This window comes from Delphinapterus leucas, chromosome 11 (assembly GCF_059928025.1).
Source record: "Delphinapterus leucas isolate spDelLeu-1000000601 "Yukka" chromosome 11, BTC_Dleu_Yukka2, whole genome shotgun sequence".
In the NCBI taxonomy this organism is placed as follows: Eukaryota; Metazoa; Chordata; class Mammalia; order Artiodactyla; family Monodontidae; genus Delphinapterus; species Delphinapterus leucas.
Genome location: NC_143139.1, coordinates 1122400 through 1147221, shown reverse-complemented (window position 1 = coordinate 1147221; position 24822 = coordinate 1122400). Strand labels below are relative to the sequence as shown.

The following is a 24822-nucleotide window of genomic DNA, read 5'->3' as shown; positions in this document are numbered from 1 at the left end:
CAGGTATTAACAGTCATTCTAATGTCAGCACATAGTCTATTTATTCAGTATTCAAATTTTCCCAGTTGTTTCACAAAGGTCTTTTCCTAAGCTGATGTGTTTGAATCGAGATCCAGACAAGGCTCATGCATTGTGTTTGGTTGATATGTCTCGTCTTTAAAGATTTTTTTGAAATATAATTCATATACCATAAAATTTACCCTTCTGAAATATACAGTTTAATGTTTTTAGTACAATCAGAGCTGTGCAGCCATCTCCACTGTCTAATTCCAGAACATTTTTATCTTCCCTGAAAGAAACCCCATACCTTAGAGTAGTCACTCCCCATTTTCTATTCCTTCCAGCCCCTGGCCATATGGCTTGACTCTGTCTCTATGAATTTGCTTGTTCCGGGCATTTCATGTACATATGATCACATAATATGTGACCTAAGTCTCTTAATTTGCAGACTTACTCTTCCTCTTGGGTTTTTTTTTTTTCTCTCTCTCTAATTACTTACAGATTATTTGTTCTGTTAAATTTTCTACCTCCTGGATTTTATTGACTGAATCACTGAGATGCCAGCTAACATGCACAGCTGACCCTTGAACAATGCGGGGGTTAGGGGCACTGACCCTCCCTCCAGCTGCAAATGTTCATATAACTTAAAGTCGGCCCTCCTGTCCTCATACATGCATCCCTCCATACCTGCAGTTCTGCATCTGCGGATTCACCAAATTGCGGGTGGGGTAGTACTGTAGTATTTACTGTTGGGAAAACTCAGTGTATCACTTATAGTTAGCCCTCAGTATCCGGCCCATGCTGTTCAAGGGCCGACTGTATCTCCTTTCGATTGGTAGGTTGCTCTAGAGGCCTGATCATATTCAGGTTTAATCTTTGTGGCAAGACCGTGTCAGTGGTGGTGGTCTCTCTTTCCTGTGGCATCACACGGAGTGACACATAATGTCTCGTCTCTTAAATTTTATTTTGAAGCAGATATTTCCAAGGCATTCAAACCTAATCAATGGGTTAGGTTCAGATATCAGGCGTACACATGATATAAAATGCGGAATCGATGGAGAAGATCCAGGAAAGGATAACTTAAACGATCAAAACAGTGGAGGAATTGCTATGTGAAGAACGGACTAAATTAGTAGATTTCAGCGTAAAAAGTATAGTGAATGAGAGGGAATATGGTTAAGGACTAAAGACAGTAGTGAAAGAGGATTACAGATTTATCTCTAGATTATTACATAGTAAAACGGGGGCAGCTACATTTGATACATGAAAGAGGTAAATTTGGAACAAATACGAGTATTATTTTTATATAGCAAGTATGAAATATTTGCAACTCATTTTTTTAAGAGGTAATAGAGCTTAAACATGAATAACTTTAAAATATTCATGTTCGTAGATTATTATGGGAAATGAGAATGTTTTGAGGTATGGAACGTCCCAGGCCTTTGGAGCTGGTGTGATGTGAGTCTGTAGGGCTGGTTCACAAGCTCCTCTCCTGCTCCAGCTGGGACAGAATACTAGGCTGGATGAACAGCCGTGTTCATTTCTGTTTTCAAAAGTGTTACAGGTTTCTGATTGTAGAAAAAGCCTAACACAGTCTTCTTTATAGCTCTATACCCCTCCATTGGTGCTAAGAAGGGGTTTTTACTGCATTTTGGGCTGGAGTTCTTTTAGAATATCAAAAAGTGAAGATGTGTGTTTTTCGCATTTTTCTTTCAGACTTTGATAGAGATTTCTTCAGGGCTGCTTTTACTTAAAAAAAAAAAAAACCAAAGAATATTAGTAAGGATATAAACTCATTGTCTTTTCTGTTTGTCCTCTTCTGCAGAAATGTGTTGTAATCCCTCAGCTATGACCTTGGCGGGTCAGTGACAGGAAATTGGAATTGGTTTCATTTCCTTTCACGGTCCTTTCCAGTTGTGTGGAGACCTCTTGATGATTTAGACAGAAGAGACTGCCTGCAGACAGTTAATTGAAAGTACTTAGTTCTTTTCAGTATGCAGGGGTTTTATCTGGAAGGAAAGGGACTCTAGTTAGTCTCCGAAATAAATTTTTATGATTTTAAAATATTGAGCCATAAGGTTGTTAGGAGTGATAATAACACCTCTGGTTTTTGATGACTTGTATAAAATAGCTCATAATTTTGAAAGTTCTTGTTTTCAAATAGAATAAAAGGCCATGGTACAAAATGCACAAAGTACAGAAGACATACACTTGAAAATACTTTCCCACCCTTGTCACCACTTACCTAGTTTTCCTCTTTTTAGGCTACCACTATCACCAGTTTCTTAGGTATTTTTCAAAAATACTATAGGGTTATACAAACGTGTGTGTAGATGTTTTGTTCTGTTAACATAATGTTAATAATGTACCATTATTGTACATACTCTCCTTTATCTTTTTTCACTGAAAGTAAATCTTGGTAATTGGGCAGTGGACGATCTTATGCTTTTTAACAACTACTTGATATTTTACTGGATGACCAAAATTTGGTCCGTTGGGTTGTTTCCGGTCTTTTGCTATTATAAATAATGCTTCAGTGAATTTCCTGTACATATGTTGTTACACACGCACGCGCGCGTGTACACACACACACACACACAGGCCCGGTTGTTTTCATATATTATTTCTACCACCCCGTGGTATAAAACATACATGCATTATTCTCAAAAATTCCAGTAGGGGTCACTATTTTATTTCCTTTATTATAATAAAAATGGAGTTCCATTATGATACACTGGAGTGTATTTTCTAGTAGTTGAACATATAAAATGAACGGTAAGAATTTCAGTTTGTTTTTTACTCTCTCATCTTTGCCTTAAAGGTTTTGGTGCCTCTGATTTTGCTACGGCAAATGCTTTTGGAGTTGACAAGACGTGGTCAAGAACCTTTGAGTGCATTGCTGCAGTTCGGTGTGACTTTCCTGGAGGACCATGCTGCCGAGTACATCATTCAGCAAGGTGGCTGGGTATGCGCTTTCAAGCTTTTTTTGGTTTTTTTTTTTAATCATCTTAAAAGAAAAATAAAATTAAGCCCCTCATGGTTGTTTTTAAAAGCATAGGTTAAATATCATTAACATTATTGTTCAGTGTTATTTAATATTGTGATTGGACGGTGATCAATGGAAAGACTATTCTTGCAGTTTAAGTTAAATTAAGATTTTACTCCTAAATTCATATGTGTTTTTTTTTAATATTTATTTATTTATTAGGTTGCACTGGGTCTTAGTTGCAGCAGGTGGGCTCCTTAGTTGCGGCACATGGGCTCCTTAGTTGTGTCATGCGGGCTCCTTAGTTGTGGCATGTGAACTCTTAGTTGCAGCATGCATGTGGGATCTAGTTCCCTGACTAGTGACCGAACGTGGGCCCCCTGCATTGGGAGTGCAGAGTCTTCACCACTGTGCCACCAGGGAAGTCCCCATGTATGGTATTTTTAAGTGGTTATAATTATGAAACATTTCATACTAGCAAAAAGTATATAAATAACTTCTATATACTTAGTATATAAAAGTATATAATAACATATACTGAGAAAAAATATATATAATAAGTATATAATAACTTTTATATACTTACACTTTAGAGGTGAGGAATAATAAATGAACACCTATCTATTTACTCTCCCAGTTGAAGAAAAGAACACAGCCAACACTTTTGAGTCTCCTTATATACCCCTCCTAGATATCCACATGTTCCTACCTACTTCACAAGGGCAACTTCTATTCTGAATTATAGTTTTAATATGTATATATCCCTAGACAGTATATTATTTTGTATGTTTGGAACTTTATGTAAATAGTATCATACGTATTCTTCTGTAACTTGCTGTTTTCATTCAGTGTTGTATTCTTTTTTTTTTGCGGTATGCGGGCCTCTCACTGTTGTTGCCTCTCCCGTTGCGGAGCACAGGCTCCGGACGCGCAGGCTCAGCGGCCATGGCTCACGGGCCCAGCCGCTCCGCGGCATGTGGGATCTTCCCGGACCGGGGCACGAACCCGTGTCCCCTGCATTGGCAGGCGGACTCTCAACCACTGCGCCACCAGGGAAGCCCCAGTGTTGTATTCTTAAGATTCACCTAGGTCATTGTTTGTCAACTTTTTTTTCATTATCACCCCCCTAAGGTTCCTTTTTAGACATTTTTATCCTTATCATCTCCTTCCTCCCCACGTGAAATTTTGAAAGCACAGATATAAGTCTGTTTATGTACTGGGGCCTTTTGGAGGGCCACAGGCCTTTGTAATATCTAAGATTGCTCACATCTCCCCAGACCAGTTTTAACCCTCGACTTCATCCCCTTTGAGAACACATGATCCAAGTTGATGTGTTGATGGGCGTTTGGTTTCCATGTGTAAATATGTCACAATTTATCTGTAGTTTATTTATCTACAGGCTTGCCGGTAGACATTTCTTCCTTTTTGCTGTTGGAAAGAGTCTCATCCATATGTGCAGGAGTTTCTCTGGGTATATACTTGGGAGTAGAATTTCTGGTTCCAAGAGTATAGACATGTTCTAGTTTACAAGATGATGCCAAAGTGTTTTCCACAGTGGTTTCCAGCTTGCCCTCTGTCAACAGCATATAAGAGTTTTTCTTTTTAAATATGAGAACTTTAGTTGTTGTACCTCCTCCCCAACACTTAATATTGTCAGACTTATTAATTTTAAAAATTATTTATTAAAATAAGATTATTTAGGAATAATTTTAGGTTTACAAGAAAGTTACAAAGATAAAGCATCCCCACATGCCCTTCACCCAGTTTCCCCTAGTGTTAACATCGTGCATAACTATGGCTCCTTTGTCAAGTTGGCTTTTCCGCATTGACTTTATATCCAGCAGATTTGTCCAACTATCTTATTATTCTGATTATCTCTGGGCTCCTTTGGGTTTTCTACATAGAAAATCACACCATGTGTGAATAATGCCAATTTTTTTTTCTTGATGAGTCTGTCTTTTTAAAAAAGTGTACTGCACTGATCATCACCGTATTAACAGAATTGGTATTAGAATCCATCCTTGTCTTTTCTGATGTTAATGTGAGTTAAATTTCCTTTAATCGTTCCACCATTTAGTTGTATCAGTCCCGATGAGTGAGGTTGGCCTGTACTTTTTCCTGTTTGGTTTCAGTTTTAAGGGTGTGCTGGCTTCATAAAAGAATTTAGAGTTGGGAAGAATGGTTCCTCCTTTTCTGTACCCTGGAACAGTTTGTATGAGACTCAGATCATCTGTGCCTTGCTTCCTATAACATTCCTTCAAAACCACCTGGTATTTTCTTTGAGGGAAGGTTTCTGTTTTTTCTTGTCAACTTTTGATAATCTTTCTAGAATATTATCCCTAAATTTTCAGATTTGTTGGCACAGAGCTATTCATATTTTCTTTTTTTGGAGGAAGGTACAGTGGATTTTAATTTTTTAAATTCTCTTACACTACTTACTTTTTTAAAAAGTTTTCTTTTGGAGAATTTTGTATATATATGAAAACAGACACGAGAGTATAATGAACCCCCATCACTTAGTCCTAGCAGTCATTAATTTACTGCCAGTTTTGCTTTATTCACATCCTAATCACTTCCCCTCTTAATACAGTAGTATTTTGAAGCAAAATCCAGACATCCTATAATTTTATCTGTAAAGATTTCACTATGTGTCTCTGAAAAATAAAGGTTCTTTTTTTATTTTAAATCACAGTACCATTGTCACATCACAAAAAAAATTAAAAATAATTTCTTCATATCATCAAATATCCTGTTAGCATTCAAATTTCCAAATGTCTCAAAAATATCCTGTCTTTAAGTCTATGCAATGTGTGGGTCTGTAGTTCCTTTTTCATTTTATTTTACTTTATTTTTCACTGTGTTGGGTCTTCATTGCTGCGTGTGGGCTTTCTCTAGTTGTGGCGAGCAGGGGCTACTCTTCGTTGTGGTGCATGTACTTCTTATTGCGGTAGCTTCTCTTGTTGCGGAGCACGGGCTCTAGGCACGCAGGTTTCAATAGTTGTGGCTTGCGGGTTCAATAGTTGTGGCTTGCGGGCTCTAGAGCGTAGGCTAAGTAGTTGTGGTGCACGGGCTTAGTTGCTCCGCAGCATGTGGGATCTTCCTGGACCAGGGCTTGAACCCGTGTCCCCTGCATTGGCAGGTGGATGCTTAACCACTGCACCACCAGGGAAGTCCCGAGGCTTATTAATTTTATTTATTTTCTCAAAGAACCAGTTTTTGGCTTTGTTGATTTTCTCTATTGATTTCCTATTTTCAATTTCATTGATTTCTGCTCTATTTTTATTATTATCTTTTCTTCTGCTTACTTTGGATTTAATTTACTCTGCTTTTTCTAGTTTCCTAAGGTGGAGGCTTAGATGATTGATTTTCGATCTTTCTTCTTTTCTAATATATGCATTCAATGCTGTAACTTTCCACTTAAACACTGCTTTCACTGTCTCACACAAATTTTAATAAGTTGTATTTTAATTTACTTCAAAAGATTTTTTAAATTTCTCTTGAGATTTATTCTTCGACCCATGTGTTATTTAGAAATATATTGTTTAATCTCCAAGTACTTGAGGATTTTCTAGCTGTCTTTCTGTTATTGATTTCTAGTTGCATTCCATTGCGGTTTGAGAGCAGGCATAGTATAATTCTGTTCTTTTAAATTTGTTAAGGTATGTTTCATGTCCCAGAAGTTGGTCTGGGTGAATATTCCACGTAAGCTTGGGCAGCAGGTGTGTCCTGCTGTGCTTGGATGGAAGTAGTCTATAGACGTCTGTCGTACCCTGCTGGTTGTCTGCCTGCTGGAGCTGTCCATTTCTGGTGGAGGCTGTTGAAGTCTCCCGTTGTCTTAGTGGATTCATCTGTTTCTCTTGCAGCTCTTTGGTTAGGTGTGTACATATCAAAGACTATTACATCTTCTTGGAGGTTTAACCCCTCTATCATTATATAACACCCCTCTTCATCCCTGATAAGTTTCCTTGCTCTGAAATCTGCTCTGTGTGAAATTAATGTAGCTACTCCCTCTCCCTCCCTTCCTTCCTTCCTTTAACATGCAGTATTTGTATTTTAGACATGCAGGGAAAGCTATTTGAGAATCTACTAATTTAAAGCAAGCAGCTGTATACAGATAACAAAAGAAACGACATCTTGTTACAGCTCGGCACACAGCATCCAAAGCAAATAGGCATGAGACTGTGAATATTTGTGTAGCATTAAAAACAGGTGAGTAACATGCTGCAGGGCTGGGAGAGGGAAAATGGAAACGTGAAGACCAGTGTTTCCAGTGCTCTCAGTGTGTAATGCTAAATTTCTCATTTGATGACCCATCCGGGTGCCTCAGATGTGATGTGCGGTGAGAATGGCAAGGAGGGAGACAACCAATCTGCATACCGGCCTAACATATTTTCACAGGTCTTCTTTCAGTGGTAAACCAGTTTGAGCATCTCTTGAATTTGTTGTTTAATGATAGCTTTCTTATCTCAGGCTTTAAACTCTCTGGATATAAACAGTGAAGTATTTGGTACTTTCCCCTTTATAATAAAATATGCTCCATGTTTCATTAAATATTTATTTATTTAGGCTGCACCGGGTCTTGCGGCATGTGGTATCTTGGTTGTGGCACGCAGACTTTTTAGTTGTGGCATGCATACAGGATCTAGTTCCCCAACCAGGGATCGAGCCTGGGCCGCCTGTATTGGGAGCACAGAGTCTTTACCCACTGGACCACCAGGGAGGTCCCCATGTTTCATTAAAAGTATACACAACAATGATCAAATTAAAGGTTTAAATACTTAGAAATATAAAACCATAGTTAACAAAGCATTAAGTATCTAAACGAAGACTTACTAGATTATAAAACAATAACTAGTAAAATATTAGTATTTAAACAATATTAGAATTTTAACTATATAAATAAACCTCATTAATACTTTGAGAAGGTGGCTTACTATTGAGCAATAGATATTGGAGAAAAGCCTTTTCTGACATAGCTTTCTGATAGTTCAAGGGATTGTTCGGTATCGTTGTATAGCATCAATGTGATTCAGTAAGTGTGGCATTATAAATTTCTTAAAAGCTGTGAGTGTTTTACCTTGAATATTATATAATAGTACAGACTTTACTTTCTTCTATTATTTCCAAATACACTTTTATGTGATACATTAGAACACATTAGCTCATATAGACTGTAGTATAATCAACTAAATATAGTTTTGTAGGGGTTTTTTCCCCAGCACTTTGAAGACCAAACCACACTATATTATGGCACTGAGGATTCGACCTAACATTTCAGCTAAATTTTCTTTGCTAAACATTTTAACGATTGCTAGGTTTTCCTCTTACAGTATCAATCACAGATGGTTTATAAATGATATGTGTGTGTTTAATATGAAATACTACTCAAAACAGTCATAGGTCATACATTTTCAAGAAGAAATTAAACCAGTTGTGAGCAGGAAAGAGCTATATCAAGATCATATATAGAACGAAAATAAAACAGAAAAGAGGAATAAGAACAGGGAAAAAAATTACAGTTGTAAAGGTGTTGGTTCTGAAATGTTCTGGTTTTTTTTTTTTTAATTTTATTTATTTGGCTGCATTGGATCTTCGTTGCTGCATGTGGGCTTTCTCTAGTTGTGGCGCACAGGGGCTACTCTTCATTGCAGTGCGTGTGCTACTCATTGCGGTGGCTTCTCTTGTTGCAGAGCATGGGCTCTAGGCGCGCGGGCTTCAGTAGTTGTGGCTCGCGGGCTCTAGAGCGCAGGCTCAGTAGTTGTGGCGCACGGGCTTAGCTGTTCCGCAGCACGTGGGATCTTCCCGGAGCAGGGCTCGAACCCGTGTCCCCTGCATTGGCAGGCAGATTCGTAACCAGTGTGCCACCAGGGAAGCCCCTGAAATGTTCTATTATTATTATACAAGATGATCAGTCACCAAGCTGAGGATATTTTCTTTCATCAGCATATCAGCTTTGTTTCCTCTGTGAATTCCGCACACAGGATGAGTGGTCACTTGGTCCACGGGGACATTGAAGCACTCATGACGTGGCCCCTGTACCAGATCAGCTTGCTCACTTGCTTTAGGGACACTTTTCTTGAATGTTTCCCCTCCCAAAAGAAACCCATCCAAAATACAGTAAACCTTCTCAGAATTAAGGATGGTATCAAGCTCAAGTGCACAGCCAAGGTCCTTGTCAGGTTTTTCCAGGTAGCAGTGGGTTGTTTCCAGGGCCCCCAGCCCCTGTCCTGACCCTCAGTGGCACAGCAGACACACAGATGAGCACGTCTTCCGTGAACATTCCTCTCCTCTTACCACTCAAGAAAGCTGCACCTTTTAGGTTTTGGTACTTAAATGGTTTGAACGGTTCTCTTGTCATCTTTTCCTTCTCTTTGTCTGATAGTGGGATGTACCGTTTCTGCAGTTGAAACTCCCCTGTGACGAAGAAGCAGTGTAAACTGCCTGGCGGCCGCAGGCAACAGCTAGAGGGCCCGGCTGGTGGCTGCTCCCACTTGCCTCTGACGAGTGTCTGCATGGTCAGTTTACTCTTAACGCGTCTGTGTCTTTACGTGAAGCGAGTTTCTTAGACACAGCAGACAGTCGGATCTTATTTTTTCATCCAGTCTGACAATGTCTTTCTCGTAGTTGGTGTGTTTAGACTATTGATGTTCAAAGTAATTATTATTATTATTATTTTAATTATTTTTATTTTTGGCTGCACGTGGGCTTTCTCTGGTTGTGGCGAGCGGGGTCTACTCTTCGCTGCAGTGCTTGGGCCTCTCACTGCAGTGGCCTCTCTTTGTGCAGAGCACGGGCTCTACGTGTGCAGGCCCCAGCAGTCGTGGCACACGGGCTCAGTAGTTGTGGCCTGCGGTCTCCAGAGTGCAGGCTCAGCAGCTGTGGCGCCCAGGCTTAGCTGCTCCACAGCATGTGGGATCCTCCCAGACCAGGGCTCAAACCCGTGTCCCCTGCATAGGCAGGCGGACTCCCAGCCACTGCGCCACCAGGGAAGCCCCAAAGTAATTCTTGATGTAATTAGATGAATATCTATCATATTTGTCATTGTTTTCTACTTGTTGCCCTTATTCTTTGTTCCAGTTTTTGTCCCCCACTCTTTTTCTGCCTTTTGTGGTTTTAATTGAGGATGTTACATGTTTGCATTTTCTCTCCTTTCTTGGCATGTCCATTACATTTCTCTTTTTACCTCTTTAAGTGGTTGCCCTACAGTTTGCCATATACATTTACAACTAATCCAAGTCCACCTTCAGGTAACACTGTACTGCTTCACGCGCACTGTGAGTGAGTGAGTACCTTGTAAGAGCATCCCTTGTATCATTGCTGTCATTCATGTCACTTGTATAAGCACACATAATCGAATACATTGTTGCTGTTATTACTTGGAGCAGCTGTTATCTGGAAGATCAATTAAGAATAAGAAAAATAAGTTTTTATTCTCCCTTCACCTACTTCTTCCTCAGTGGCCTCTCTTTCTCTGTGTAGATCTGCGTTTCTGACTTATATCATTATCCTTCTCTAAAGAACTTCTTTTAACATTTCTTACAAGGCATGTCTACTAGCAATTCCTTCAATTTTTGCTTGTCTGAGAAAAATCTTTATTTCTCCTTTGTGTGTGCGTGTGTGGTGTGTTTGTGAATAGTTTACTTTATTGAGATATAATTCACAGCCACACAGTCACCCATATGAAGTGTAGAATTCAGTGGGTTTTTGTATATTCTTACTTGTACAACTTAATACATTTCTTTTTAAGATCACATGTCTTGCCTTAATTTTTATTTTTCTTTCTTTTTTTAGTATCTTTATTGGAGTATAATTGCTTTACAATGTTGTGTTAGTTTCTGCTGTATAACAAAGTGAATCGGCTATACGTATACATATATCCCCATATCCCCTCCCTCTGGAGCCTCCCTCCCACTCTCCCTATCCCACCCTTGTAGGCGGTCACAAAGCACCGAGCTGATCTCCCTGTGCTATGCGGCTGCTTCCCGCTAGCTGTTTTACGTTTGGTAGTGCATATATGTCCATGCCACTCTCTCACTTCGTCCCAGCTTACCCTTCCCCGTCAAGTCCGTTCTCTATGTCTGCGTCTTTATTCCTGCCCTGCCCCTAGGTTCATCAGTACCATTTGTTTAGATTCCATATATATGTGTTAGCATGCGGTATTTGTTTTTCTCTTTCTGACTTACTTCACTCTGTATGACAGACTCTAGGTCCATCCACCTCTTCGCAGATAACTCAATTTCGTTTCTTTTTATGGCTAATATTCCACTGTATATATGAGCCACATCTTCTTTACCCATTCATCTGTCGATGGACACTTAGGTTGCTTCCGTGTCCTGGCTATTGTAAATAGAGCTGCAATGAACACTGTGGTACGTGACTCTTTTTGAATGATGGTTTTCTCAGGGTATATGCCCAGTAGTGGGATTGCTGGGTCATATGGTAGTTCTATTTTTAGTTTTTTAAGGAACCTCCATACTGTTCTCCATAGTGGCTGTATCAATTTACATTCCCATCAGCAGTGCAGGAGGGTTCCCTGTTCTCCACACCCTCTCCTTCATTTTTGAAGGATAACTTCTCAGGAACAGAATTCTAGGTCAGTAGGTTTTTTCTCTCAACGCTTTAAATATTCCCCTCCACTCTCTTCTTGCTTGGTTTCTGATGAGAAGCTAGATGTAATTCTTACCTTTGTTCCTCTCTAGGTAAGATACTTTTTCCTCTGACTTGTCAAGAATTTTTTGTTTGCCTCTGATTTCTGTAATTTGAGGATGACACGCTTGGGTGCAGTTCTTCGGACACTTACTGTACTTGGTGTTCTCTGAGCTTCCTGAATCTGTGGTTTGCTGTCTGACGTTAATTTAGGGACATTCTTAGTCATTATCGTTACAGATATTTTTCTCCTGTTCCTTTCTCTCTTCTCCTTCCGTGTTCCAGGTGTGTGTGTTACACCTTGCGTAGTTGTCCCACAGTCCTTGGATGCCCTGTTGTTTTCTTTCCCCCGTCTTTGTTGTCTTTGCCTTTCAGTTTGGGATGTTTCTATCGAGACATCTTCAAGCTAAGAGGTTCTTTCCTCTGCAGTGTGGAATCTAATAATAAGCCCATCAAAGGCATTCTTCATGGGAATTCCCTGGTGGTCCAGTGGTTAGGACCGGCGCTTTCACTGCCAGGGCCTGGGTTCAATCCCTGGTTGGGGAATTAAGGTCCTGCAAGCTGCTCGGCATGGCCAAAAAAAGGGGGGGGGGCATTCTTCATTTCTGTTCCAGTGTTGTTGTTTTTAAATCTCTAGCATTTTTTTCTTTTTGGTTCTTAGGATTTCCATCTCTGATGACATTGCCCATCTGTTCCTGTGTGCTGTCTACTTTATCCATTAGAGCCCTTAGCAAATTAATCATAGTTGTGTTAAATTCCTGATCGATAGTTCCAGCATCCCTACCATGTCTGGTTCTGATAACTTGCTCCCCCTTTTCAAATGTGTGCGTGTTTTTCTTCTCCCTTTGGTTTGCCTTGTCATTTTTTCTGGATAGCCAGACATGATGTCCTGGGTAAAAGGTAAATAGGCCTCAGTGACGTGGTGGCGAGGTGTGTGGCGGGCGCGTTGGAGTCCTGTGACTAGGCTCTGTGGGTGAGCCTGTGCCCCCCGTGAATTTGGCCAGAGTTTCTGTGTCTCTCTCCTCCTTTACATGGGGCAGGACTGAAAGGTTGAAGTGGGCTGCCGGCGAGTATTTCCCTTCCTCTTGGGCAGTTAGGCTGTGGTTAACTGGTTCCCCCTGAGGGCACAGCTTGTCAGGAAGATCAGGGCTCATTTTCCCCCTCGCCCAGGAGCAGGGAGCCAGGGGGGTAGAGGTGAATCTCAGAATTGCAGGGCCTCCCTGGGACTGGTCCCCCGGTGACCCCCAGCCCCGCCCATCCGTCTCCAGCCTCGGGACAGCGGGTTGCCTTGTGGCATCACCTCTCTTCTCTTACAGTCTTTGAGATTTCTGGTCATTCAGCTTTTTAACCCACTTCGGGGTGGAGTGGAGACGTCCAAGTCCTTCCACGGGGAAGCTGCAAGTCCCTCGGAAGGTTTTGCTTCTCAGTTTTGTGCACACTGAGCCCCCAGCGCTCCTCAGTTACAGTGTCGGTTTTCTACCCAGTAACCCTTAGCTGATTGTGGATGCTGTGCCCTCCGCTAGGCGCTGCCACCCAGAAGCTGAGTAAAATGGGCCCTCCTTGGGCTCAGGGCAGGGCGGGGTGGCATGTTCTGTGCTGTGAGGTGGCTGTGTTACGGGGCTCGGAGGACAGGAGGAGGCCGGGGTCGCTGGGGCGCAGTCAGGAGCACATGTCCGCTGGCGGCCAGCTTTCCAGAGAGAGAAGTGGAGAGTGACTGTCTGCTACTGCTGGTACTGGGACTGCAGGGTAGCGGGGGTGTGTGTGTGTGCACGCACGCTTGTTTGCTTGCCTTCTACCTTATTTTTTCCCTGGCCAGAGTGTGGGAGTTGAGATTGGAATCACAATTTGTTTGTGGCCCCAGCTCTGCCAAATATTAGCCCTGAGTTTTGGGGGGAATTCATTTAACTTCGCTGAGCCTCAGTTTCATCAATTACAGTATGGAAGAGCAGCTTCTGTAGCTCACAAAAATGATGGTGTGAAAAAGTGTTCTGTGAAAACATTACATTTTTACAAATGTCAGCTTTTCAGATGTGTCCCTAAGAGTGTGTGTTTTTCCGCTTCTCGAGTCTGAAGTTTCCTTCGAGTTTTGGTGGTGACTGTCTTTGCCGGGCAGCAGTCAGGCACAGCCGGGTATGAGCCGGGACAGCCCAGCTCCCACTGCTAGTAGGCCTGCGAGCCCGCAAGGGGCCACCGTGAGGAGGGCTTCTCCTGGGTTTTCTCCTGCGGCATGTGCTAACCTAAATACTTACTGTGAAACATTTAGATTACATGAAAGATTACTGGGGGAAATGTCGTCTGTAATAATATTAAATAGTTTGAATAAAATTAATTTTGGGGGCTTCCCTGGTGGCGCAGTGGTTGGGAGTCCTCCTGCCGATGCAGGGGACGCGGGTTCGTGACCCGGTCCGGGAGGATCCCAGTTGCCGCGGAGCAGCTGGGCCCGTGAGCCGTGACCACTGAGCCTGCGCGTCCGGAGCCTGTTCTCCGCAACGGGAGAGGCCACAGCAGTGAGAGGCCCGCGTACCAAAAATAAATAAATAAATAAATAAATAAATAAATTTTTGTCTATTTTTTCCGACTTGAAGCTTCTCATTTCTGTTTTAAGAACTGCAGACCTCAAAAAGTTTATGTTTGTTTTCATCAAGGACGTTTGAAGACTGTCTCTTGGGAACTTTTAGGTCAGAACTGGTTAGAACAGAGTGTGGGAGGTAGTTTGTGATCTAAAATCAGTTAAATGGGTTTTGCAACTGAAGTAGTTTCAGTGTAGTAAGGGTTTGGTTTAGTGTTTCATGAGATCTGTTTATTTTATGTGTGAGTGTGCGCGTGTACTGCACTGTGTTTAAAATGTATTCTTTGTGGTCTTGGTCATCACATTAGGTGGAAAGTTACTTCTCTGAGTCTCTCTCACAGTATTTTCTTTGGGGTTTTTTGTTGTTTTTGTTTTATTTTTATTTTTTTGGCTGCGCCTCAAGGCTTGTGGGTCTTCGTTCCCCGACCAGGGATCGAACCCGGGCCCTTGGTGGTGAAAGTGTGGAGTCTTGACCACTGGACCACCAGGGAATTCCCTCTCTTTTCTTATTTTAGGTTAATAGCGATCTAAGAGGCATTTTGGTCGTTAGTACCCTGTTTGACTGAATGTAGAGAAGCAAGGTATCTGTGTTTGTCTTTTCCAGTGAATACTTGAGAGAGAGATCGTAATGATACGGGTTGGCTGGTACACGCCAGGGGACGTGGGTCTCTGAGTTACCAGGGAGTGGGGTCTTGGGAGTCGGCCCCGGTGTCCTCGGCTGGAACAGTTAAGTTCATTGGCCGCTGTGACCCTGCGTGTGAAACACTGCTTGAAGTGGCAGAATAATTTGTAACTGGTGTGAACCAGAACAAAACTCGAAGCAAATGTGGTTAATACAGACATGGTGAAGCACTGCTGCACACTTTGAAATGGTTCTTTGAGTGATCTCCAAGCTGTTTTTACTTCGTTCCTACCACTAAAACCAAGGTTACGCTTACATTTTATCTTACGTTTATTCTACAAGAGTCCCTTTACCTCCGTATTTGTTTCTTCTCTACTTCCCTTTTTCTTTGAAGGGTTTCATGAACACATCTTTGTGTATTTGCTTGACGAAAACACCAAGAATAACCTTTTCCATTTGCTTCTTGCTGTAAACTGAGGAAAAAGCACCAGTGTGGAAGTCTGGGGTTGGGGGGAGCCTTGGGCTCGAGCGTTAGGGGAGCACAGTTGACGAAAGCGTGGGCCCTGCAGGTAAACGGCCTGGTTAGATCCAGTCCCAGCTTTGGACTTCAGGCCAATTACTTACCCATCTCAGTTGCTTTAGTTTCCTTATCTGTGAAAGTGAAATGAATTAATTTCAGTAAATTCTTCGAAAGGACACTGGCGTCCAGTTCTCACAGCAGCTGAGGGACCTTGGGCAAGTTACCTGATCTCACTGGGCTTCATGTGTTTAAACAAAACATAGTTTTCTGATTCTTTGTACATATTTATTTACTTACTGGCCGCGCCGTGCGGCTTGCAGGATCTAGTTCCCCAGCCAAGGATTGGCAGTGAGGGTGTGGAGCCCCAACCACCAGACCTCCAGGGAGTTCCCCCTTCATGCATATTTAAACTCTAGTTGGTCCCAATCCGTTTTATATTTTTGAGCCCTTGAAGTTACTCCTTTCTGTTTTTTGTATCAGTGGGACTAAAGAGAGAGCTGTTTCCAGCAATACACATATTTTGTGCTAAAAATTATTTAAATTGTTGGAATGGATCTAAGGCTAGTTGTAGATGTTAGTCCCCTAATGTGCTAAGTTTTAGGTAAAGTATTACCCAAAACAGTGCTTTATCTTTTATTGAAAGCCTAGTCTTCATTAATGACAGTAATTGTCAAGGGAGAGGCCTCTATTTTTATATTTTTGCTTCAGATGACCAGGAGTCAAAGTCTCAATGGTCATCTATTCTTTCTTTAAAACTTCTTACATAAAAGCACAAAATTTTTGGTGAATCGTCATTAAAATAATCACGTCCCAAATACAGAAATAAGTCGTAAGGTAGAGAGTCCATGACAGCAAGGAAAGATGCAACTAAGTCTGACTGGCTTTGGGGCCATATCATCCCCCAGAGTTGTCGCTTGACAACCGTGTTGATCCAGTATCTTGGTCGGATGAAGAAGTCTTCCAGATACGGGATGAAGAATGTTCCTGACTCTCAGCTTTGAGCTGTTAAAAATAAAGAGAACAGTAGTTTTACGCTAAATTCTGTTTTAGTTTGTTAACTTTTCCCTCATTTCTTCACGATGCAACTTGTGAAATTTCCATTTCACTTGTTTTGGCTTCGAGCCCTAAATAAAAAGTAGCAAAGGTCTCCTTTCTGAGGATTAAAATTTTTACCCGTTTTATTATGGTTCCTTTGTTTTGCTTTTGCTTTTTAAATCAGTTCTTGCTGTTGGAGGTTCTGTTTTTAGCCCTTGGTGGGAGTTCCCACTGGTGAGCACGTGGATCTCTCTGACCCTCAGGCCCTCGGCTGCAGATGTGAGTCTAAGGATAGGGGACACAAGGGACCATATTGCTTATCTCCAGACAACTCGAGTGTGACCGGATCACAGAGCAGAACTACTCTGCTTCGTATAAACGGCACCGTAACCACAAAGTAGAGTGGGAATTGGTTTGCTTGCATATGCTCCGCAGACTCCGTAGCATCTGTGGGCGTCATCCAGACTCTGGGTGACTTCCCGTCTGTCTCTGCCGTGAACCTCCTGGTCCCCGTGTGTCCCCTGCCTTAGGGCTGCCGGTGTCGCAGTGAAATGTGTGCCTCCTGTGTCGGTCTTCACGTCTAGATGGTGAATTTGTCAAGAACCAAAATTGAGTCGTGTTCTTCCTTGTGACCGGAGCTGACACAGCCCCCGCAGGGAGCCTGGAGTGCCCGTGGCCGTGTCGCTGCTGTGTGGCTCCCGCCGCCAGGAGGGCGGGAGGCCTGCGTCCCCCGCACCCTCCCCATCGTCGGGGCGGCTTCATCCATGACCGAGTGGCCGATGACCGTTCCCTTGCCGTTGAGTCAGGGCCGTGGCGCCTGCTGCCGGCACCTCCCTGGTCACGGCAGGCTGCTTCCCGTCCCCAGCTGACGTTTCTGGGCCTCTGCTGGGCGGTGGCTCTTCCCCGCTCCTCACACGTCCCTCCGCCAGGCTCCCGCACCTCCCCGGCTGCCAGCAAAGCACGTCCTTCCCTGTCTGGGCTCCTGACGGCACCAGCCCGGCCGAGCGATAGATCCCTAGGGCACAAGCTGCCTGCCTTTTTCTCCGCTGTGTTGCATTATTTATTGCATTAAATGTATATAAATTGATAAGAATATAAATCAGCTTTTTGCTTTTTCAGCTTTGAAGAAACTGGTCAGAGGATCGTCTTGTTAAAAATTCTTCCCGTGTTGGTCTACAAGCAAACACGTTCAGTCCAAAAACTGTAGGTTTAAACAGTGCATTTATCCCTGGAAGTTCAGTTTAGGAAAGGGGCTGCCTCCAGATTTACATTTATTTTAGGTCTGTTTCCCCTTCTTTGCACTGACCGCCCCCTCATCTCCTAGGGCGCTGTCTTTGCCCTGGAGCCAGAGGACGAGGAGCGCCCCGCGGGCGCCGCGGAGGACAGCAACGACATCTACATCCTGCCCAGTGGCGGCTCCACGCTCGCCAGCCCCCCGGAGTCTCCGACGACCGCGACGGCGTCCTGGCAGGCCGAGGGCTTCCCCGTGTCGCTGTCCAGCAGCCAGAGCTGGCGCACCGAGAGCCCACCGGTGTCCCTGGGTCCCGAGTCGTGGCAGCAGGTCACAGTGGACCCCGAAGAAGTCAAGAGCTTGGACAGCAACGGGGCTGGAGAGAAGAGTGAGAACTCCTCCAACTCTGACATCGTGCACGTGGAGAAGGAGGAGATTCCCGAGGGCGCGGAGGCGGCGGCCGTGGCGGCCCCTGCCCTGATGGCGGCCGGGGAGCCTGGCCCCGAGGGGTCGGCCGGCCAGCCAGCCAGTCCCACGACATCTCTGTTCGTGGAACTCGCTGAAGAAGAGGCGGGAGCGGCCGCGTCCGGAGCTGCCGGACTGGAGCAGGAGGGGGTCCTGCCGCTAGAGCCTCCGGTGGAGCCCCCAGCAGCCCCGCCGGGTGGAGGGCAGGCGGCCCGCGGGTGGGGGGGGCTGGGTGCAGGGCCCTCCCCGGGCGGCCCCGAGGAGGCTGGCCCGCCGCCCGAGGGCAAGTCCCTCCTGCTCCTCGGGGGGGCAGCCGCCGCTGTTGCCATCCTGGCGGTGGCAGTTGGGGTGGCACTGGCTCTGAGAAGGAAGTAGATTTTTCGGAGAGAGAACACAAAAAGGTGTATGGTTTTAGTTGTGTCGACTGGACTGGAGCGGCCAGAAGCTAGCTGGACATCCCTTGGACACTCCGGGGTCAGGAGGCCTTGGGTCCGCAGGGCAGGGGGCCGACCCACGTGTTAGGGCTTGAGCTGGAGGCTGCGCACAGTGGTCTGATTGGAGGTCCCAGGCCTGGGCGCCTGCTAGGTTCAGGGTCTTGTGTGTAAAGTGCCCCCCCGCCTGGCATCCACAGCCCCTGGGTAGCTCCCGGGCCTGGGGCCTGTGCCCTGTAGGGTGCGCAGCCTCCGCCCACCAGCCCTGTAGCGTCTTCCCCAGTGGTGACAGCCCCACCCCACGTGTCTCCCCGTGTTGCCAAACGTCCCCCGGGGATAACGTCATCCCGTGAGAGCCACAGTCTCAGAGCGAGAGGGTCCCCATGGGGGCGCCTGGGGGGCAGACCCCAGGCAGGAGGGCGTGGCTGTGGGCCCCTCGGCTGCTGGCGTGCTCCTGCCTGGAGTCTCTCAGCTCCTCTGTTCTTCCCGCCCTCAGTCCCGCAGCCCAGGTGCTCTGCTGGGTCTCAGCCGCCTCTCAGGTACTGCCCTGCCCGCCTCGCCCCAGGGTGCCCCGAGGCCCCGTGCAGAGGGCTCGCCCGATGCTTCCCGCAGTTCCCCTTGTAAAGATGCTGCCTTTAGTCTTTAAACGTACAAGACGGAAGAGACCTGGGGCCCCTGTCCGTGACCGCGGGGCAAGTTTGTCTCCGCGTCGGAAGCTGGAGGGTGGCTTAGCTGACCTATCGAGGTTGCTCGCAGCCCTTTTGTCTGTGGGCACCCTTGAGCCGACGGGGACTCGCCAGCCGGCAGCGTCTCTCTTGCTGGGCATCGCTGTCCGTGACCTGGACTAGCGGGATTCCCAGGTTCTGGCCTCAGCCTCCTTCCCAGTCAGGCCGCTCCTTGGCGGTCTCTTGCCAGGTGATAAGGGTTTCCACACGTGGGCTTACAGACCAGGGAATCATAACCGTCATTCAGTACACGAAGTCTCCTAAATATCACTGAAGTAAAAAGCAGGGAAGAGAGGCTGCCCTTGAGGTTCTAGCTTGGCTTCAGAGTTGCATAACGGAGGCTTACACTGAGCTCCTCACGGCCCAAATGCCAGAGTGACAAACCGTAATGATCACGGTCAGCACGTGCCCGTGGAGACTCAGCGTAGCCTCATCCGCTGACCGCATCCCTCACGGGGGGACCGCGTCTCATCATGCCTGAGGTCAGTGTCACGGATGGGGACACACGTGCTTGAGACAGGTCATCTCAGATTTATCCTAGTAAACGTAACAGGTTACTTTTTAAATCCTGAAATTTGTAATAAAATTACTTTATCCTGATCACCAAAACTTGATGTTCTAAATGTGCTTTATTTGTTTTATTTTTTTAAATTAAATATTCTTCCTAAAGCGATACTGTTTAGAAGTTGGTCAGAAAGGTCTGGAATGTGTGTGTGTGTGTGTGTGTGTGTGTCTGTGTGTCTGTGTGTCTGTGCAGCTTTACCAGGCAGTATCGTGCGTTCTGAGATTTTGTGTCTCGTTGGGGAGGGACGTTGATCAGGGTCTTGGTGTCCTTCACTGAGGAGCCAGAGGTGAGGGAAGTGGGGGTTTTCCTCGTGTGTTCCGACTGCAGCACTGGTGCTTCGTAGGGGAAGAGCGAACTGCTGAGTTGTCTTCATTCTCTTCCCTTTTATGATAGAATATTCTCTTTCCAGTGTTTACATGTGAACTCTGGATCCTCAAGCCCATTGGCTGAGCGCACTGAAGCACTAACAGGAGCCGGTTCGTTTCTGAGCTGCTGGCGGGAGGGCGGCTGGCGGGAGGTCTGCGCTGCGGAGGCTGAGGTCTGCGTTCTCCACGGCGGAGGGGTAAGGCGGGGCCACGCTTTACTCAGCAGTGACCCAGACAGCGTGGCCTTCAAGCACGGGGTTCCCGAGTGATAGGAGGACCTCAGCGTCCCCTCTGGTTGTGGACAGGAGGAGGGAGCGCCTAGTAAGGACTGTGGTGGTAGCGGCTCCCATGTTTTACTGTGACGTTAAAAACTGCTTCTCAGCTGCCCACCCCCTTTTTGGTGGGACTGGAACATCTGAGTCTAAGGTAGAGGGAGGATGATGGTGGGACGCAGGTGTGGAACTCAGACTCGTCACCCTCGTTTGAACTGCTGTGTTGGTAGGTCCTGCAGAACTCTTAACTGCTGTATTGAATGTAATGATTTCTGATCACTTGGCAAAAGCCACTGAAGGTTTCTTGAGAAAAATACCAGGATTAAAGAATGCTAGTTTATGTTCTCTGGAGTAAAGTGGTGACAACTCCAGGGCCTCAGAAACCAGTCAGTCCCAGTGTGCCTTACGGCCATCAGCACCGCCCCCAGAGAGCCTTCTAGATGAAAAGCCATCTGCTGACCATCTGGTTCCCAGAGGCCGATCCTCCGCTCGCCTGTTCTCTCTCTCCCTGGGTGTGAACCGCCCCTGTTCATTTCCCATAGAAATTCATTTCCTCGGGCTCTTGCTGATTCCTGCTAATATAAAAGCTGTGCCTGTTCCTTGCCTTTTCCCTGAAGGCTTGGCATGGGGACAAATGTCATAACCGTAGAATTTTTAAATTATTTTAAGAGATGTTTTATAGAAATGAAAGGTATTGTAGGTAAGATTTTTTTTCCCCTCTTCTCTTAATTTCTTATGTCTGTTTACACAAACTTTCCTTACCAAGAATTTGACGTGGTCATTTCATCAAGAGGGGCTGTCTGGTCACTTTGTAGAAACAGCTTCTAGCCTCTGGACCAGTTCCACGCAGGCAGTATCTCGTGTCAAGTCTCAGCAACACACCTGATGCCAGGAGAATGTGTCCTCTTCCCCAGAGGACCAGGATCTGTCCTTGACGGAGCCCCCCTGTTCTCCGCTCCCCGCAAGGGTCGGCTGTGAGCTGGGCTTGAGTTCAGGGAGCGTCTCTTTTCCTTTCCCTAAACAAGGGTGGTCATTATCGTCTCAGCAGAGGGGCTGAGCGGTCACAACACGCCAGGGGCTGTCGGAGGGCCTCCCTCATCACGCTTCCCCTTCGCACCCCCTTGGGGTCACTACTGTCCCAAGGCGTCTGGCATCTGTGCGGCAGGCGACAGTCAGAGCTTCTGACTCAGGTCTAGGGCTTCCCCGGCGTCTCCCATCCTTGTAACCTGCAGAGGTACCGGCAGGTACCCTGTACCGCGTGGGGCGGCCCGTGCCCCGGGGAGGCTGCGGTTGGGCAGGTGCTGAGCCAGCTCCGTGGGACTGCACGCAGGAGCCAAGGTTTCATCAGTCTGTCCCAGCTGCTCACCGCACGAGGGGCCTCTCCCAACATGGACCTGGCGCCTGGCGGTTCCAGAGCCGCCCCGCTGGACTAGGGTCTCCTTGGCTTCCTTGGGTGGTGTGGGGGACAGGTGCCTGTCTGTGCCCCCCGGGGTGCAGGGGGCACCCACTCGGACACAGGCACGTCTTGGGAGCTGACGCTGGGAGTGCGACCTAATCGGGAAGTCAGTTGCTGAAGTGTTGATCCGCATCTCCCCTTTCTTCGCACAAGACAATTATTCCACCGTCCCGTCTACACCGCAAGCGCTGCTGTAGCCCAGGGGGCTGTTCCCCAGGCGTCCGCAGGGCCGCCAATCCCGCCGCCCCTCATGGCCACACCGCACCCTCCCGCGAGCTATTTAGAGCAAGTGTTGGCCTCCTTCCCCAGGGAGAGCCAGGAGGTGGGCCCCTCCCTGCTACGTCTGGACGACGATTTCTGGTGAGAGAACTGTACTAACCGGCTGGGTTCTTGGTCGGCACCGAAGGAAGTGACAACTTACTGTTTTCCTAGACCTGCTGTTTTCTCCTTGCTGTCACGCTTATTCATTTCCTTCTTCAGGTTGAAAGTGCCTCTTTCTACCTGACTTGTTCCTTCGCTGCGGTCTGCGTATTATGGATTCTGATGCTATCATCCCTCCTAAGGCCTGTGGTGAAACGGTCACCGTGGTAACACCCTCTTCCTGTGTGAGGTCCCTCTGCTCGCCCGCACAGCTGGCTTGTGGGTTATTCCTGCTCCGCTTGCCTTCATCACTGGCAGCAAAGCGCAGCTCTGTGAATGGCGCTGGGAGCAGACACCGGAGGATGTAATGAAATGAGCCTTGAAGACACTGATGTTCGCACAGCAACCCCCTGCCTCGACTCGGGAGGGCTGCCTCCAGACCATCAGCCTTGTCATCTTACGTACGTACCTATGTGGTTTGACTGCAGGTTCTGAAAACACGCTAGCAACACCCAAAGGCCCACTCGCACAGCTGGTGAACTTGCTGGAGAATAAAAGCGGCTCCGGGGCTGCAGCCCCGAGAAGCAGCCCAGCAGGAGCTGGTCTGAGTACACCGGATGGGTCTCTGGACTTTCAGTGATGCCGAGCACCTTTTGTTCTCTTAACCATCACTTAATTCAAATACTTAAAAAGCAGGATGAAACGTTCTCTTAATTAAAAACATCTCAATTCTGTCCACGAGGGTTGTGATGTAAAATGCACCAATTTCCAGCATGTACCCCAGTCCTGGTGGCCAGGATGTGCTCAAGGCTGGAATCTCTGTATGATGCTGGCTTGGGGAGAAGAGCGGTCATCTTGCTTTATGACCAAGAAAGTATATCTGACTTGGTCTGGAAAAATTGACACCAAAACATGTATAAACTGCATTAAAACGGTGGCTTACTGTATTAATGTACGCAAAACAGTGGCAGGTAAAGATGCTGTGACAAATTATTTATTTACCTATTTACTGCACCACACAGCACGCGGGATCTTAGTTCCCCAACCAAGGATCAAACCCGTGGCCCTGCAGTGGGAGCGTGGACTCTTAACCACTGGACCGCCCGGGAGGTCCCTGAAAAATTTAAAGTATTGTAAGAGATAGTCTGGGATTATTTGGTGCTTTAGAGCTCCTTTCTCTTCCATTAGTTTATAGAGTTGACTACTTGAGTTTAAATTGCTCCTGGGCCTGGAAGAAAGTATCTCCCTGCTGAGACACATTGTACTGGCTGATCCCTGTGTCTGTGTTCATGTGCGATTCACCCTGTTTCCATGGTGACATGAACCCTTTAAATCTAGAAGATTGTTTCCAGAGGCACAGCCACACCTACTTGCTTTTAGGACTTGCAGCATTCTGCAGGTGTCAGCCTGAGACCCAGCCCTGGGGTGCTGTGTTCGATGCTGAACCACGGAGTCATTTTTCTTTTCTGGTAAGTTTAAACCTCAGGGAACAGGGAGGTGGTTTTGGTAACAACGTATTTATCAGTACTTAATTACTCGTGTTCGAATTGTCCTTCCCCAGAGCATCATGGTCACAGTAACAAGGGCGTTTCTGTTACTGGTGATGTGAGACCTGGACCCTACCCACCATTGAACTTGGACACAGACCAATCCTAGTAAACACTTAGCGCTCGGAACAGACCGGGCTGTGTTGCTTCTAATAGTAAGTACTCTGGTTTACTCTGGTGCTAAGTGATTGCGTTTTGTTATTGTATTCTTTTTTTTTCAAATTTTATTGGACTATAGTGTTTTGTTTTGTTTAAATTTATTTATTTTTGGCTGCATCGGGTCTTAGTTGCCCCGTGACATGTGGGATCTTAGTTCCCCGACCAGGGATCGAACCTGCATCCCCTGCACTGGAAGGCAGATTCTTAACCACTGGACCACCAGGGAAGTCCCTGTTATTACTTGTATACCGACTGTGTGTCTAGAAAAGGGAGCCACCACAAATGCTGTCTAACTGCTCTTTCACCTTATATGCCTAGAGACCTGTTCTCTCCATAAGCAGCTTCATAGGTGCAGATGAGCTGGGGGCACGGCTGACGATGAAAGTGTAAGACTCTTCACAGACATGCCCCACAGGACAGATGCAGTAGCTTCTCCAGTAGCTTAAAATTTTTATCAAAACCTTGACTTCTTGAAAAGAGAAAAGGGTGCGTTTAGTTACATGATTTTGGAAACTGGTTGACATAGGCCTTGAAATTACCTCCACGTCTTTTAAATGCCTGTGGTTCCTGACTCAAGTAAAAGGAATTCACAGTGAAAAAGTCAAACACAGAAGTCTGATTTTCCTGTTAAACGTTCGAGTCCAGAACCTCTTGTGCTGCTTGGTTTTTAAACAGGAAGACCGAGTGCGCCTGAGCCAGCGGGGCCAGGGTCACCCTGAGCCGGGACGGAGCCACGATGCTGCTGGCCAGAAACCGGTCACCCACAGTGGGCCAGCGGGGCGCCGTGGGAGCCGTGGGGCTGGTATGGGCCACTGACTGATTCTGGACCGGGTGCCCTACATCAACGGCAAGTTCAAGGAAGACGATT

The 24822-nt window shown here is 46.1% G+C and overlaps 1 protein-coding gene across 2 annotated transcripts in view; it reads left to right on the top strand.

Moving 5' to 3' along the window:
• BCL2L13 (BCL2 like 13) overlaps positions 1 to 19839 on the top strand; it is a 65308-nt gene extending 45469 nt beyond the window's left edge. For both annotated transcript variants that reach the window (XM_022577140.3, XM_022577139.3), the window contains 2 exons: positions 2822 to 2965; positions 17703 to 19839. In XM_022577140.3, the coding sequence (XP_022432848.1) occupies positions 2822 to 2965; positions 17703 to 18449 (891 nt within the window). In that variant the 3' untranslated portion in view covers positions 18450 to 19839. The remainder of the gene's footprint in view (positions 1 to 2821; positions 2966 to 17702) is intronic.
• The last annotated feature ends 4983 nt before the right edge of the window (positions 19840 to 24822 follow it).